At 52.5% G+C, this 15,587-nt stretch overlaps 1 protein-coding gene across 1 annotated transcript in view; it reads left to right on the top strand.

Moving 5' to 3' along the window:
- PTPN3 (protein tyrosine phosphatase non-receptor type 3) overlaps nucleotides 1-13,232 on the top strand; it is an 86,858-nt gene extending 73,626 nt beyond the window's left edge. Inside the window, exons 19-25 of the mRNA XM_056117018.1 lie at nucleotides 3,262-3,352; nucleotides 3,691-3,752; nucleotides 6,321-6,467; nucleotides 8,960-9,088; nucleotides 10,450-10,595; nucleotides 11,103-11,238; nucleotides 12,231-13,232. Of these exons, the coding sequence (XP_055972993.1) occupies nucleotides 3,262-3,352; nucleotides 3,691-3,752; nucleotides 6,321-6,467; nucleotides 8,960-9,088; nucleotides 10,450-10,595; nucleotides 11,103-11,238; nucleotides 12,231-12,308 (789 nt within the window). The 3' untranslated portion in view covers nucleotides 12,309-13,232. The remainder of the gene's footprint in view (nucleotides 1-3,261; nucleotides 3,353-3,690; nucleotides 3,753-6,320; nucleotides 6,468-8,959; nucleotides 9,089-10,449; nucleotides 10,596-11,102; nucleotides 11,239-12,230) is intronic.
- The last annotated feature ends 2,355 nt before the right edge of the window (nucleotides 13,233-15,587 follow it).

Here is a 15,587-nt window from a genome sequence, read left to right as displayed (position 1 = left end):
TGTTTATGGATGCACAGAATAAAAGGCTCTATAGACAATAGAACAAAAAGTTATCTCAGGGTGGTGAAAGGATGGTGATAAAACTACTCATAATTTTCCTTTTTTTTTAAACTCTGGTTTACGAAGTTGTTCATAATGTGGTTGTTACAGGCATCCAGGGTTCCAGCACCAACCCCACTAGCAGAGTGACCTTCCCTCCACTACTGTCCCCATTTGCCCAACACCCCTTCAAGCATGCCCCCCCTTTTTTTTTCTTTTTGGGTCACACCCGGTGATGCACAGGGGTTACTCTGGTTCGTGCACTCAGGAATTGCTCCTGGCGGTGCTCAGGGAACCATATGGGATGCTGGGAATCGAACCCGGGTCGGCCGCGTGCAAGGCAAACACCTTACCTGCTGTACTATCACTCCAGCCCCGAGCCTGCCCCCTTAGTAGGCACAAAATCACTTATTTTGTATTGCTGTTTGTTTGGTTTTTTTTTACAGGGAAATGACTAATAGGATTATCCAAAAATACCTCAGTGAAAGGAAATTTGTGAAAATTGTTTCATCTCTCCATGGGCTTATTAAGTCCTTGTCTGAGGATTCACTAAGGCGTTTGTTGCTAGTTGAGCCTTCCGCATTCTGTTTTTTTGTTAGGAGCTTAGTTGGCTTCTGTCTTACTTTCCCATCGAATTTGGTGTCTTCCTATCACAATGTCAGTAATGTCCGACTTTGAGGGGTTGCAGAGCACGTATGCAGCCACACACTCCCAAGTTCCGAGATCTCTAGAACTGGGCTGATGTAGAATGTGACAGATGGCTGTGAGATGTGGGTGTGGTCGCCGGGGCTGCTGGAAGTACCAGGAGGTAGGGGGTGCTACCAGCTTCCACTCCAAGAAGACCCCAGACTTCTCAGCCTGAAAACCAGTGTATCTAGAATTTGTGTCAGTTTGGTATTTCTGTAGAGATTAGTCATGGAGCAGTGGAGATGGGCCATTGGCATGGGAGCAGTATGGGGTGTGGGTGCAACTGCATGGGCTTGGGCAGCACGGGGACTCAACCCATCCCTGTCCCTAGGGTGGCTCAGAGTTTTTTAGTAGAGAAACTGGTGTACCTTCTGAGATTGAGTCTTGCGTTTGTTGAACTAGGCCGATGAGTTTACATGGCGGCAGCTGTGGGATGTGGGTCAAGTTACTGATAATTTTTTTTTTTTTTTTGCTTTTTGGGTCACACCCGGCGATGCACAGGGGTTACTCCTGGCTCATGCACTCAGGAACTGCTCCTGGCGGTGCGCGGGGGACCATATGGGATGCTGGGAATCGAACCTGTGTCGGCCATGTTGGCTGCGTGCAAGGCAAACGCCCTACCCGCTGTGCTATCGCTCCAGCCCCCACTGATAATTTCTGATGGTTGATTAATGCTATTATTTGATGCTGATTGATCATTTCTGATGGTGAACTAATGCTGATTACTGATAACTTTCTTTGTACTTAGTTGCAGTTTTCAAGTGTTCTGTAAAATTAAGTAGGCTTCTTCTTGAAGAAGCATTGAGAGTCGTTAAACTCAGAGTTGATACAAAGCACTGCTCATACTGTCATCGCCTCCTCGCAGTGGCGGGCCAGGTTCCATAGAAAAGAAAACTCAAGGAAGGGCGGATGGAGACTCTGGGAGGGCCTTGATGTGTCAGTAGCCTTTATGATGGTGATGGTTTCCTGGATGTGAACTTATCCCCATCTTCTTCAAGTTGTAAGCATTTAATACATACCACATTTTTTGTTCGTTTGGGGGCCATACCCAGCAATGGTCAGGGTTTGCTCCTGGCTCTGTAGTTGAGAAGTAAACGTGGCAGTGCTCAGGGAACTGTATGGGATGTTGGGGATCAAACTGGGTGTGTCATGTGCAAGGCATTGTCTCACCAGCTGTACTATCTCTCCAGCCCCATGTACTGTTTCTTAAATACCATTCATCCCTGAATCAAGTGGTTTCAAAAACTCAAACCTTAGAGGCAGATTTAAGTTCAGTCTTTAGCTTGTGATCTTGAACAAAGGATTTCATTCCGCCTTTGGCTTGCAAAGAATATTTTTGTTTTGTGTTTATCTTCTGACCATTCCCAGCAGTCCTCAGAGGTTGCTCCCAATGGTGCTTAGGCCACCATGGAGGGCCATGGGCTTCCTTCTTGCAAATCATGTTCTCCAGCCTTTTGACCTATCTCTCCAGCCTACTAAGGATATTATTACTCCCTCTCAAAGCCATTAGCAAAATCATATTAGGTACAAGTGGGTCTAACACTTACTGTAGACATGGAAAGATTGTTTTCATTAATTTTTTTCCTAATTATTGCATGAACAGGGAAATAGTCTTTCAAGTAAAGCTTATTGTGTGTTGGAATCAATGTTTTTGTGGTAGAAATCTACTTCTGAAATGATGGATGAAATGCCCTAGTTCTTTAACATTGTTTGGAGGAAAATGTTTTTTATTCTAGTTTAGATGACTCCTTTAAATTTTGAATCAAGTCCTTTTTTTAAATCTCTTGTCTATTTTTTTTTTAATTTTAATTTTATTTTTGCTTTTTGGGTCACACCTGGCGATGCTCAGGGGCTACTCCTGGCTCATGCACTCAGGAATTACTCCTGGCAATGCTCGGGGGACCATATGGGATGCTGAGAATCGAACCTGGGTCGGCCATGTTGGCTGCGTGCAAGGCAAACGCCCTACCCGCTGTGCTATTGCTCCAGCCCCATCTCTTGTCTATTTTTAAGCATCAAATAATTATCATGAAGATAGATTTTACTTGACCATATTCTGTCTCTGTAACTCAGACCCCTTCCTGTGATGTTTTTCCCAAAAATGATCCTTATGTTTAAAAAATACATATCGAAGGGGCCCAAGAGATAGTAGAGTGGGTGAGGTGCTTGCCTTGAACTTGACCTACCCAAGTTCAGCCCTGGCCACTGCATAGGGTCCTTCAGCACTGTCCTTGAGCACCCAGAAGTTAAGTCCTGACTACTGCCAGGTGTGGCCCAAAAGGAAAAAATAATAATAATAATAATATAAAGGGGGAAAAATCAACTGTTGAACAACAAAGTTTTGGAGAATCTAGTCCGTTTCTCCTGGGATTGTAAAATTTCTTCTTGGGAGTCTTATATAATGCATTAGCACTTAAATGTTACGATCTGGGTGCTGTGATGGTAAACTTTACTGTGGAAGTATGTCTCACACTCTTTTTTTCTTCTCTCTTTTTTTTTTTTTTTTGTAATGGCTTTGCCTTCTCTGTCATTTAGCAACTCTATAGAAAGAAACCTGGTTTGGCCATCACATGTGCAAAACTGCCTCAAAATTTGGACAGAAATCGATATAAAGATGTGCTGCCTTGTGAGTATTTGGTGTGACCGCCTCTCTGCCCCCTGCTCCCCCACGAACACCTCCCCCTACACACACACACACACACACACACACACACACACACACACACACACACGCTGAGATGTCTCCCTTTTTTAAAACAGATTGTGTGGAATTCTGGAACCGTTTTCAGTGTGTCTGTAAACACCATCGTCTTTATTGCAGCCATTTCAGACCGAACAGTTGGGGAATAGCGTTTATGCTAATGAGGCTGGAGCCGCAGATGGGGCTGGGAACGCTACTCTTGTTTACTTGCTACGATAAAAATAACGCTGGGAATAATCGGTAAACTTTCCTCTCCCCCACAGATGACACCACCCGGGTATTGCTGCAGGGGAACGAAGACTATATCAATGCAAGCTACGTGAACGTAAGTGGAGGCGTCTGCATCCCCAGAAAGCGCATTCATCACTGTAAGGAGCCCTGACAGCAGCAGCGGGAGGACTCAGTGGCAGACTCTGGGCGCTCTGCTCCGCTCCCTCTGCACTCATCACAGCCCTCGTCCAGGGCAAGCGCACTGTTCTCCTTTACAAGGAAGCCTTGCCTTACTTGAGTGCAGGGAGATTGATTGCGTAGTTTAGGAAGTCTTCGGGAAGTTAAGCGAAGGGGAGGCTGAAACCTATTCTGACTCCAGCCCTTGGCTGCTCACGCATCGGTGCTTGGCTTTGGCCAGGGATATGTGTGGGACTTTGTCCCCACACCCCACTCCCCCCATGTTGATAATGCGCATCACCCCCCGGAGTCAAATAAAACCCCTCTGCACATAGAACCCTACAAGCAAAAGGGAAAGATCGCACGCACTGTGGGGAGAATACGCCTGTCTTTCTTACTCTGAGAAATGCAATTCGGGCAGCTCCTGGGCGTCTCTGAACCTCAGTTTCTTCTTTCATGTCAGACAGAGGTCGGCACTTTTTCTAAACAGGGCCAGAGGATAGACGTTTGGGTTTTTGCAAGCCAAAAGGCAAAATTAGGCATATTACTTACTCTCGAGTACTTAAATAATTAATTATGTAAAGAGCAAATTGTGGAAAAGTAAGAAATCACTCTTGGCTTACTGGATGGATTCACCAGCAAATGGATTTGTCTGGCAGTCCTTGATCAAAGGTTTCTCAGGTTAACTTCTCAAACTGTAGCAAAATACCAAGAACTACTCTAATACACGGATATGAGTCCTATGTCCCCTGGTCTGTGGGACTCACTGACCCCTCTATTAGTATTCCTGCTGTCTCGAAAGCAGTGGTGACATATGGACAGCAAGAAAAGTTCAGTCTTTCTCAGGAACCGGGAGAGTTAAGACCAGGGTTGAGGCGCCAGAGTGATGGTACGGTGGGTAGGTGTTTGCCTTGGTGCACGTGGCCAACCCAGGTTTGATCCTCAGCATCCCATATGATCCCCAAATCCCTATCAGGAGTGATCCCTGAGCTCAGAGCCAGGACTTAAATCCTGAGCACCAAAAAAAAAAGAAAGAAAATAAAACAAAAAATAGCAGTAACATAAAGCTAGGGTTGAACAAGTCCTTCACCTAAGCATCAAGCAAGCCATGAGTTTGACTCTTTTTTTTTTTTTTTTCACTGTCACTGTGTGCTCAAGTGGGCCCAGTAACATTGTGAGATTCGTTACTGTGTTTGGGCATATTGAATATGTCACGGGGAGCTTGCCAGACTTTGCCGTGTGAGCGACATGCTCTCGGTAGCTTGCCGGGTTCTTCGAGAGGGCTGGAAGAATCAAACTCAGGTCTGCTGTGTCGGCCACGTACTAAGGCAAACGCCCTAGTTTTATTGGATCACTGTGAAATACAGTTACAAACTTGCATGATTATGTTTCAGTCAAACAGTGCTCCCTCCACGAGTGCACATTTTCCACCACCATTTATTCCCAGCGTGCCACCCGCTACACCCACCCCACCCAACTCCCTGCCTTTATGGCAGGTACAATCCTTCTTATTCTCTCTCTAATTTGGGGCATTATGATTTGCAATACAGATACTCAGAGGCCACCATGTTTGTTCCCTGGTCTACTTTCAGCACACATCTCCCATCCCAGGCAGTCCCTCCAATTATCATTTACCTCTTGGTTCCTTCTCCATCCCAACTGCCTTTTCTTCCAGCACGTGAGGCTGGCTTCCTAACCATGGCATGATCCTCCTGGCCCTTATCTCTACTGAGTTTGACCCTCTCTTTCCCTTCCCCTCCTGAGAATGGATGGATCATAGAATCACTCACCAGCCCAGCAGGCCCCAAGCGTTGTTTCCTGTCAAGGGCTGGGGGGCAGGGGGGAGGGGAGGGAGGAGAGCAAAGGGAAGAGGCACACGAGGGAGAGCTGAAAACATGCTCACCCCGGAGATTGTTCAGCTCAACCGTCGGAGACCGGAAGCCATACAATGCTCATGCCCAAGGCTCTCAGTCGATATCTGGGGAGAGGAGGACAAACTCCCAAACAACCCTCTGGAAGTTCTGAACCAACGCTGGGAGATGCTTTACCAGCTGGAACCAGGGTGCAATGCTCAGGCCTGGCAGTACCAGGGTACTTGAGCCCAGCAGTACCTGGGTCCAACCAGGGCCACCCTGGTGGTGGTTTCAGGGGCCTCTGGGGCTACACCCCACAATGCTGGGGTTGGCAGAACTGGCGGCGTGAGACATACACTCTCCTGAGCTATCTCCCCGCACCCTGAGGCAGGGCTTTTAGAAACCAAAGTATTTCGTTTTTCATTTGGGGTCTACTCCAGGTGGTACTCGGGACTCCTGACTCTGTGCCCAAGGATCACTCCTGGCATATGGCTCAGCGGGACTATATAGGGTGCCAGGGGGAGAACTCGGGTTGGCCGTGTGCACAGCAAGCCTCTTACCTGCTGCACTGTTACTCCGCACCCCCCTCACTGATTGTTCTTAGTTGCTCTCCAGCAGTCACTCTCTCAGGTGCCTTGTCGCTCTCCCGCCAGATGGAAGTCCCTGCCGCTCACCTCGTGAACAGATACATCGCCGCTCAGGGACCCCTGCCTCACACCTCTGCTCAGTTCTGGCAAGTCGTCTGGGATCAGAAGTTGTCCCTGATCATCATGTTGACAACGCTCACGGAGCGAGGGCGGGTACGTGGCCCCATTCCCAGTTTGGTCATGGGCAGTGACGTATGCAGTGCCCTGGTGTGGCGGGGTCTGCGGGTGTCGCCTCTCCAGCTCCGTGCTGTCCTGTGAAACCTCCAGGGAGGAAACTTGGCACCCCTCCAGCCCACCCTTCCCCTTTCTGAAAGCTGGCAGGGGGACAGAAGGCATCATCCCCCCCGCCCCCCACCCCTAGGATCCATAATCACAGTTCCAGAAACAAATGCCCCTTGACCTCACCGCCCCCCGCCCCCCAGCAGATGCTGGCCCCAAGGTGGGTGGTGTTAGGTGCTGGGGGCCCAGCTCAGAGGAGCAGTGATTGCCCCGTCCCTCCCCCTCCCCTTTGATTATGGCAGACTGCAGAGAGGGGAGAAAGGGCGGCCGGTGGGCGAGCAGTGGACAGCACACCGTGCCAAGCAGGAAGCGTGCGTTCTGCCCAGTGATCCAGATCACATCGTCTCCCTCAGTGTGCAAGGCTTCGCCGCACGCTGAGCTGCCTCCCGTCTGCCTTCCGCTGGAGATCCGCCTTGTGAAATCTTGACTCAGAAATTCATGGCTAGAGCACATCTAAGGATTCCTTTTGAATCAGCTACTTAAATGCTGTGGGTGCCACTGCCCCCTGCAGCTTCTGCTTAGGGGAGAGGTCAGAAGGCCAGGAGGGCCTTCCTGGGTGTGGAGAGGCGCAGGGCTAGAAGGGACAGATCATTTGGGGCTCAGTGTCCCGTTCCTCCCCTCCCCCACCTGGTCCGGGGGCAGCACTGCCAGAACTGCCCACTCCTCCTGGGCGTGACCTCACCAGCCTTCCCTACAGAGACTGCTGCAGTGTTCCCTCCGGGGTGGCTTTGAGACCCAAGATGAAGTAAGATGCAGGAAAAGTGCCATCTGGCACTTAGCGTAATACTAGGCCTCACCACTCCCCACAGAAACCGGGGCTCCAAAAACTCAGGCGAGAGGCCAGAGCCCTAATATAGCAGGCAGGGCACTCACTTGTCTTGCCTGCAGCCAACCCGGGTTCGATCCCCAGCATCCCAGGTTGTCCTCCCAAGCACTTCCAGGAGTGATCCCTGAGCTCAGAGCCAGGAGGAAGCGCTGAGCACTGCCAGGTAGGGCCCAACAACCCCACACCCCAAATAATAATACTAGTCTGCAGAAGAACGGTTAGAAGTAGGTAGATACTGCAGTTTAAGTGAAGGTGGGATTTGCCACAAACAGAAATACTCATGGTTAAGGTTGGCATGTCAGCTCTTAACTGCAGGAAGCAGAGTAGTGGTTCAAAGGGCTGGAGCGTACGTTTCCCGTACAGAGGCACCGGATTCAACGTCCAGCTCCACTGCGGTGACCCCAGTACTGCTTGGGAGAAACCCGTCCCCCACAATACACACACACACACACACACACACACACACACACACACACACACACACACATTTTACTCCTGCTTTCTAGCAGTGTATTTCAATTTCAGTTATTAACATTCACATTTGAAAATAAGAATAGAAAAGCTGACTCCAGACAAACCACGGTCATCTTTTTAGCTTTAAACAAATACGATTTCCCGTTGAGTTGATGCCACGAGGGGAAAAGTGTTCATGACTGAGAATCCAGCACCGCTGTGGAGGGCTGGACATCTTGGTCTTGGATCTTGCTTCAAAGCAAGAGACAGATGTGAGGATGGGTGTGGAAGTGACTCAGGGTACTGGAGGGGGTGGGCAGGGCTGTGGGATCAGCCAGTCTGCGGGGATGTCTCCAAGACCCTCAACTCAGTAGTCCAGCTACCTCGGTGAAGTGGCTTCATGCCACCGGGCAGCTCGTCCGCCCTTGAGGAAGAGGGTCGGCTCCGAGGCACGGGGACATGTCTCATGGAATTGCCGGGCCTCTCTGATCACCCTCAGTCACACTGGTGTGGGACCCCCAGCTTCGAGGGGGACACTGCTCCCGCCTCTTGTGCCACCACAGCGCCCCACGCCTGTACACCACCATCTCCATCTCGGCCCCCCATCCTGGAAGTAGGCCCTGCTTTCATCCTCCCGTCTCAGACCTTGCTGGTCAGAGGTTGCGTAGCAGGGTTGGGCTTCTCTGGTACTGACTCCCGTATACTCGTCCCACCATGCCTGCAGGCCGTTTGAGGTGGGGCATTGAGGAGGGGACGCAGGAAGAAACGGAATGCAGAGAGCAGAGCCGCGCGGAGCTAGGGGAAGGTGGGCAGCAGTGGGGTCCCTTCCAAGGCCTCTGCTGATCTGTCTTCAGACTCCAACCCTGGCCCGGGCAGTACCCACCCCACTCCCTCCAAGACGGCAGGTGCCGCTGCCTCCCCCCGGGGGACGAGAGGCAGAGCCCATCTGCCTGGCCTGGGTGCCGCCACTCCCCACAGCCCTCTCTGCGGGACCCAGAGCACAAGCAGAAGCATGTGACCTACACCCAGCTGTCTCCACGGGTGGCCGTGCATCAGTGGTGGCCACCAACACGTGCTTCCCTTCCAGACCAAGTGTCACCAGTACTGGCCCAACCCCCCCGACGTCCTGCAGCAGGGGAGCTTTCAAATCCGCTGCCAGTCCGAGGACTGCACCATCGCCTGTGTGTTCCGAGAAATGCTGGTCACCAACACGGAGGTGAGGGTGTGCCCGCGAGGGTGAGTGAGTGGCTTCCAGCGGGGCACAGTTCAAAGGCAAGTGCTGGGGCCAGGCACAGCTCACCTGGTCACACACGTCCCCAGCCTCTCCCCAGCTATTACGCTGGTGGCTCCTGAGTGGCTGAGCAGTGTCGCTTTACCCTCCGCCCGCCCCTCCCCCGCACCGGCCACTGCACCCTCAAGCCCACAGTGCTACGCAGGGCACCCTCAGGAGTAGCCCAGGCATCCGAGCAGAAATTGGCAGATAGGCCAAAACAGGCAAAGGATGGGTGCACGTCCCCTGTGGTCATAGCGAGGTGCCGAGGAGGTCATGTGCTGTGTTTCTGACCTGCTCTGTGCCTTGCTGGGGGGCCGTTTTAGGCAGTGTCCACAACTGAGTCTCTCTTGAGTGCCCACGGGCTTCTCCCCTGCCAGGAGAGACTCTCTCGCTGCCTCGGTGAGAGCAGCCCCTGCGTTCACTGACCCGGGACCCGAGAGACAGTCTGTCCGGGCAGTGGAGCGTTGCTCAGCCTGACACACAGCGGAGTGGAAACGCCCCTGGGTTCCCTTGGACGAAGAACCTGGAATATGCCCTGTTGGCCCGCGTGCCCGCGGGAGAGCAGCAGGTGGTGGGCGTAGGGGAGAGCCGGTGTGGACGGCATGCTCGGGCCAGGCAGGGGATGCTCAGGGCTGGCGTGTAGCATGCTTGCCCGTGCGGGAGCCCCAGCGTCACCCCCCAGCCCCGCGCCGGGCACAGCCCTCCCTCCTGCCACAGAGGAAGCAGAGTTGTAGGTTGGGAAGTGAAACGGGTTGTTCAGAAAAGAGCGATGGTGGCTACCGATCTGCACATTTGGTGTCACGTACGCTTTGCCCGTTAAAGCTAGTAACACGGGGCTGGAGTGATAGCATAGCGGGTAGGGCATTTGCCTTGCACATGGCCGACCTGTGTTCGATTCCCAGCATCCCATAGGGTCCCCGAGCACCTCCAAGAGTGATTCCTGAGTGCATGGGCCAGTAGTAACCCCTATCCATCGCCGGGTGTGACACCCAAAAAGAAAAAAAAAATAAAGCGAGTAATACCCCTCTGGGCAGGCAGATGCAGTCGGAGAGAGCAGGAGGACATGGGTAGGGGTAGAGGCGGCAGAGGCAGCCCGAGCTGGGCCCTGGAGGATGGGGGACATGGGGGCGCTGAGGAGGCGGGGAGGTGGCAGCTGAGGAGGGCCCTATGGCGGGCCCAGAGCGTGTCTGCGTGTCCACAGAGGACAGAAGCACCTCGGCACCCAGCACCCGCCGGCCAGCAGAGTCCCACCCACCACTGAGGCTCACTCCCGTGCCCCCTGTTTGCCCCCCCACACCCCCCAGACTGGAGAGGAGCGCAAGGTGATACACCTCCAGTACGTGGCCTGGCCTGACCACGGCGTGCCCGACGACTCCTCCGACTTCCTGGAATTTGTCAGAAGCATGCGGACCCTGAGAGTGGACAGTGAACCCATCCTCGTTCACTGCAGGTACCACTGCTTGGACTTCATCTTGGTTGCCCCCTGTGCTTGGCGGGGTGAGGTCGGGAGCAGGTGGGCAGGCAGGCAGGCATCAGCCCACTCTGAGCTCCGCAAGGCTCTCGGCCCTCGTGGCAAAGTCATGTGCCTTTTCCTCACTACATCAGAAGAGTCAGAAATCTACAGGCCGTGAACTTGTGACCATGGCTGGGGACTGAGAAGGAAGCGCCCCTCTCCCTCTTCCCCTCGTCCCCATCCCTGACCTTAGCGGGAGCTGTGGAAAGGGATGGCATGGCGGGAAGGTAGCCCCGAAGGCTGGGCTGCTTCCCACGGGCTGCCCCAGCTCTGGCTGTGGGTTGGAGAATCTCTGCCATGGGTTTGAGGACCTGCACGCATGTCTGTGCGTGTCTGTCCATGCATCTGTGTGCATGACCCATTGAGTGTGGGCATGGGGAGGGGAGGGCCGGGCAGGAATGTCACTTGCGCTCACCCCGCAACTGTGCTCCCTCTCTCCTCCAGTGCTGGAATTGGGCGGACAGGCGTGCTGGTGACCATGGAGACAGCCATGTGCCTCATCGAGAGGAACCTGCCCGTGTACCCGCTGGACATCGTCCGGAGGATGCGAGACCAGCGCGCGATGATGGTGCAGACATCAGTGAGTCAAACCAGGACGGGCCGGTACCCTGTGACCTGGTGCCCCAGGAGAGGGGGATGCTGAGGGGCACCTACCTGGCCACTAGCCCCAAGTCACAGAACTTGTCAGGAGTGAGCAGAGAAAACTGAAAGACACCCTTAAATTGTTATTTTTCCTCCCCATAGATATTTTTTTTTCTTGGGTCATACCCGGCGATGCTCAGAGGTTACTTCTGGCTCTGTGCTCGGGAATGACTCCTGGCGGTGCTCAGTGGACCATATGGGATGCTGGGGATCGAACCTGGGCCAGCCAGTGCAAGGCAAACGCCCTACCTGCTGTGCTATCGCTCGGGCCCAGATCTTAACACTCATATGCAACCGATTCTCATTTTTAGAACAAACATCACAATTCCGTTCCCTCCTGCCCACGGAAGCTGAGCCTACCCCCCTCAGCAGCACCACCCCTACACCCCCCATTGTTCGGGTGTTTGGACCAGCCCCTCCAACCCCTGAACCTCAGCTCTGCTCTCCTCAGAATAGGGCCCCACCGTTGGTGTGTGCAGGAGCACGAGCACCCACAGAGACCCCCACCTCTCCCTGACGCCCACCCCCGAAGGCTGGGTTTCCACGACACTTTGCACACCCTTTCCTTTTAGCAGTGTGTGGGAGTCGGGGGGGCTGGCGGGGGGGCTGGCAGGTCCCCACTCCTTTCTACCAGCATATGGCACCAGATCTCCCCTGCCCCAAGGGGGTTGGTGTGTGCGGACATCAAGAGCTCGTCTCCTTAGGATGGGGTCAGCATTGTGGTACCATCGGGTTCACCTGACCTCTTTTTTTTTTTTTTCGCTTTTTGGGTCACACCTGGCACATGCCTAGGAGTTATTCCTGGCGGTGCTCAGGGGACCCTACGGGATGCTGGGAATCGAACCTGGGCCGGCCACATGCAAGGCAAACGCCCTCCCCGCTGTACTGTCTCTCCAGCCCCTCACCTGACCTCTAGCTCTTCTTTTCCAGAGCCAGTACAAGTTCGTGTGCGAGGCGATCCTTCGTGTTTACGAGGAAGGCTCAGTCCAGGTGCTGGATCCCAGTTAAGGCAGCCGGGAGGGCCGCCGTTCCTCCTTCCCGGGGGCGTCGCTCCCCAGGACAGACCTTCTCTCTGGAAGCAGCGCGGGGCCTGGACAGGAAGCCGCGGGAAAGGACTGAGAGCGTGTGCGCTCAGGCACTTTAACTCTCCCCGGAGAGGCATCGTGTACATAGGAACCGTGTAGATAGCGCATGCCGTGACGGTCTCCTTTAGGTCTGCTGCTCCGGCGGGGATCTCAGCCTGGGGACCATGCAAACCCCTCGCTCCCTAGATGTTCCCGTATCCCTCCAGACCCACCCCGGGCGGGTGAGGGGCACACCGGCAGTGTCGCTGGCCTTCTGGAGACGTGGCGGAGTGGCCGCTGAGGGTTGTTGCTGGGATGTGCTGTGAGGAGAGCACCCGAGGCCGACCTCTCTGTGCTCCTGTGTGGAGTTGGCACAATTCGCACCTGCCCCCCACCCCCAATGCTAAGGGAACCCCAAAGAATGTACTAGAAGGCGAGGTGGCGGGCCGGCCGGCCGAAGGGCCAGTCTCCCCTTCCTTGGCCTCATCCCCTTGCCACTTCCCATATTTGTGTTTCTGGGGATCTTGTCCCAAATACTGGTGTGTCCCGAGCCCACGTTAGCGACCCCCTTCAGGGCTGGGCTTGAACCTGAACCCGAGTCGGAGTGTGGGTCTGGGCGGGCCTTGCCAGGAACTGAACAGGGGCCCGCAGGGGCGACCTGTGCGTCCCTCTCCAGAGCAAGTTCCTTTGCCCTCTGCGCCCCCCCTGACTGAACGCCCAAACCTGGGATTGGAATCACCCACTACTGAGTCTACTACATGTTATTGCTGCTACTTCAAGCTCTTACACTTGAAACATTTTGATTTTTTTTTTCCTGAGGGGGAGATGGGATATCATCTAAATATTCTGACTCTTTGACCCTTCCTAGGAGAAATCTACTCTAGTGGTTGAACTACGGGAAACCCAGCTTCTCGAGGGTTTTCCACGCGTGCGTGTGTGCGTGTATGTGTGTGTGTGTGTGTGAGGGTGGGTGGGTGAATGCACGCATGTGTGTACAGGCTGGCGTGGGGTGTGCATGTGTGTGTGTGTGTGTGTGTGTGTGTGCGTGCACGCGCACCCATGACTGAGTGTTTCTCAGGATTCCTAACTCGATTCAAATTACAGCTAGAGTTTATATAAAGAATGAGTCTCTGTAAAGGAGAACAAATGTGTGTTTTTGTGCATTCACCCCCAGTTACAATGGTCTCCATTTCATTTCAAAGGAGAGGATCAGGCTGTCTGAATAGAAACACATTTGAGGTTAATTTATTCTAAGTACATCATGACTTCGATTGTCCTAAAGAATTCTGCCTTTGTCAATACTGTGTTAATTTTTTTTTTAATTTGTGACAGGATTGTAGCAAATTACTATTTAAGAAAAATAAACGAGATAAAAATCTTAAACATGGCATTTTTAAGTCGTTTGCGTGTGTTCAGAAGAGGACGGGAGCTAAGCCAGTTTCTTTCCAGGAGTCACTAGAAAAAGGATGTTTCATGCGCTGCTGCCCGTGCATGTAGCCTCTTTGACTGTTAACGGATGCTGGGCCAAAATCGCGTCATTTCCCAGTTGCGAGAGGAATCAAGATTTCCATGGTGGGGCCGGGTTTCTCGAGGTTCCTCATCTCCAGCCCTAGTATATTCACTTGTAACTCCCATCTTCTCCCCACTTCTGGGCTGGAGCAATAGCACAGCAGGTAGGGCATTTGCTTTGCACACGGCCGACCGGGGTTTGATTCCCAGCATCCCGTATGGTCCCCCCCAGTACCGCCGGGCATAATTCCTGAGTGCAGAGCCAGGAGTAACCCCTGTGCATCGCTGAGTCTGACCCAAAAAGAAAAAAAGAGCCATCTTCCCACTCTTCTTTCCCTACTAAGTGTAGAAAGTGGGAGCAGGAGTAGTGCCAGGACCCAGTACCGGACCAGACCCTTGGGCCCTTCCCTTGACAGCATTAGGCCAGATGAGCTCAGGGAAGGTAGCAGGGAGGTTTGGAGCTAGGAGGTAGATTTTCTCCTGATCCACTCAACAATTGCTAGCTCCGGGCCCTCTCCCAGAAGATCTCCAGCTCTGTCTCCTTTCTCCTAACGGAGAAAAGACAACGGAGCTTGAGCCCTTAAGGTTGAATATGAAGTTTGGAAAACTTCATTGTGCTGTTAATGTCTCATCAGCTGGAATCTTAACTGACACAGCTTTGGATGAGTGTCCTGGAAAATGAACAAACCCGCGATGAGCTCAAAAGCCATGAGAGAGAAGTTTAATTGTCTGTATTTGAATAAGAGAAAAGCACTTTTCTTCTCGGAAGAACCAAGAGCACAAAGGAATATCATATCAGTGCTTCTATTCAGGCCAGATTCAGGAAATTCCATCTGCAAAGTACAAAAGGGGGAGGTGACACTCTGAATTGCCACCAGGGTGGGTGGGGAATAATTGCCACTGATAAAAATTTAAAAACTAAAAAAATTTAAAAATTATTAAAAAGTATCACTGCCTTGTGTGCATCATTCTTTTTCTTTTTTTTTTTTCCTTTTTGGGACACACCCAGCAATGCTCAGGGGTTACTCCTGGCTTTGTACTCAGGAATTACTCCTGGCAGTGCTCAGGGGACTATATGGGATGCTGGGGATCGAACCAGGGTCGGCCACGTGCAAGGCAAATGCCCTACCCGCTGTGCTGTCGTTCCGGCCCCATGTGTGCACCATTTTTGACTGGGTTTTTTTGTTTTGTTTTTTGGCTTTTTTGGTCATACCCAGTGATGCTCAGGGGTTACTCCTGGCGGTGCTCGGGGGACCATATGGGATGCCAGGGATTGATCTTTGGTCAGCTGCCTGCAAAGCAAATGCCCTTCCACTGCAGTGTGCTATCACTCCAGTTCCACGCACCACACAAGAAGTCTACATAGAGTTTGGAAATATCTGTGTTTGTGTTTAAAAAGCTAATTGTTTGCTAAAGTTGCAGAAATTTTCCTTGACTCTTGTACATTTCTGAGGAGCTTGCCAAAGGTGGCTGCCAGTCCTTGCTGCTGTACATGCGGACAGTTCAAACCTAGGTGTTACTCAGAACTAAGCCCAAGAAGTGCTGGGAGGAAGGAGAATTCCCTAAAGGAGCAAATACACAAGTGTCTAAGGCAGCTATTGCTGCTTCCGTTCTGTAACTCAAGATTCCTGCTTCGTCACTTTCTAAACTTAAGCAATTGCATTCAGAAAGCCTTTTTTAGTCTTAAGAGAAGAACTTCATCAAAATCAGGATA

Source organism: Sorex fumeus, unplaced genomic scaffold (genome assembly GCF_029834395.1).
Source record: "Sorex fumeus unplaced genomic scaffold, SorFum_2.1 ptg000034l, whole genome shotgun sequence".
In the NCBI taxonomy this organism is placed as follows: Eukaryota; Metazoa; Chordata; class Mammalia; order Eulipotyphla; family Soricidae; genus Sorex; species Sorex fumeus.
This window is presented reverse-complemented; position numbering and strand designations above follow the sequence as displayed.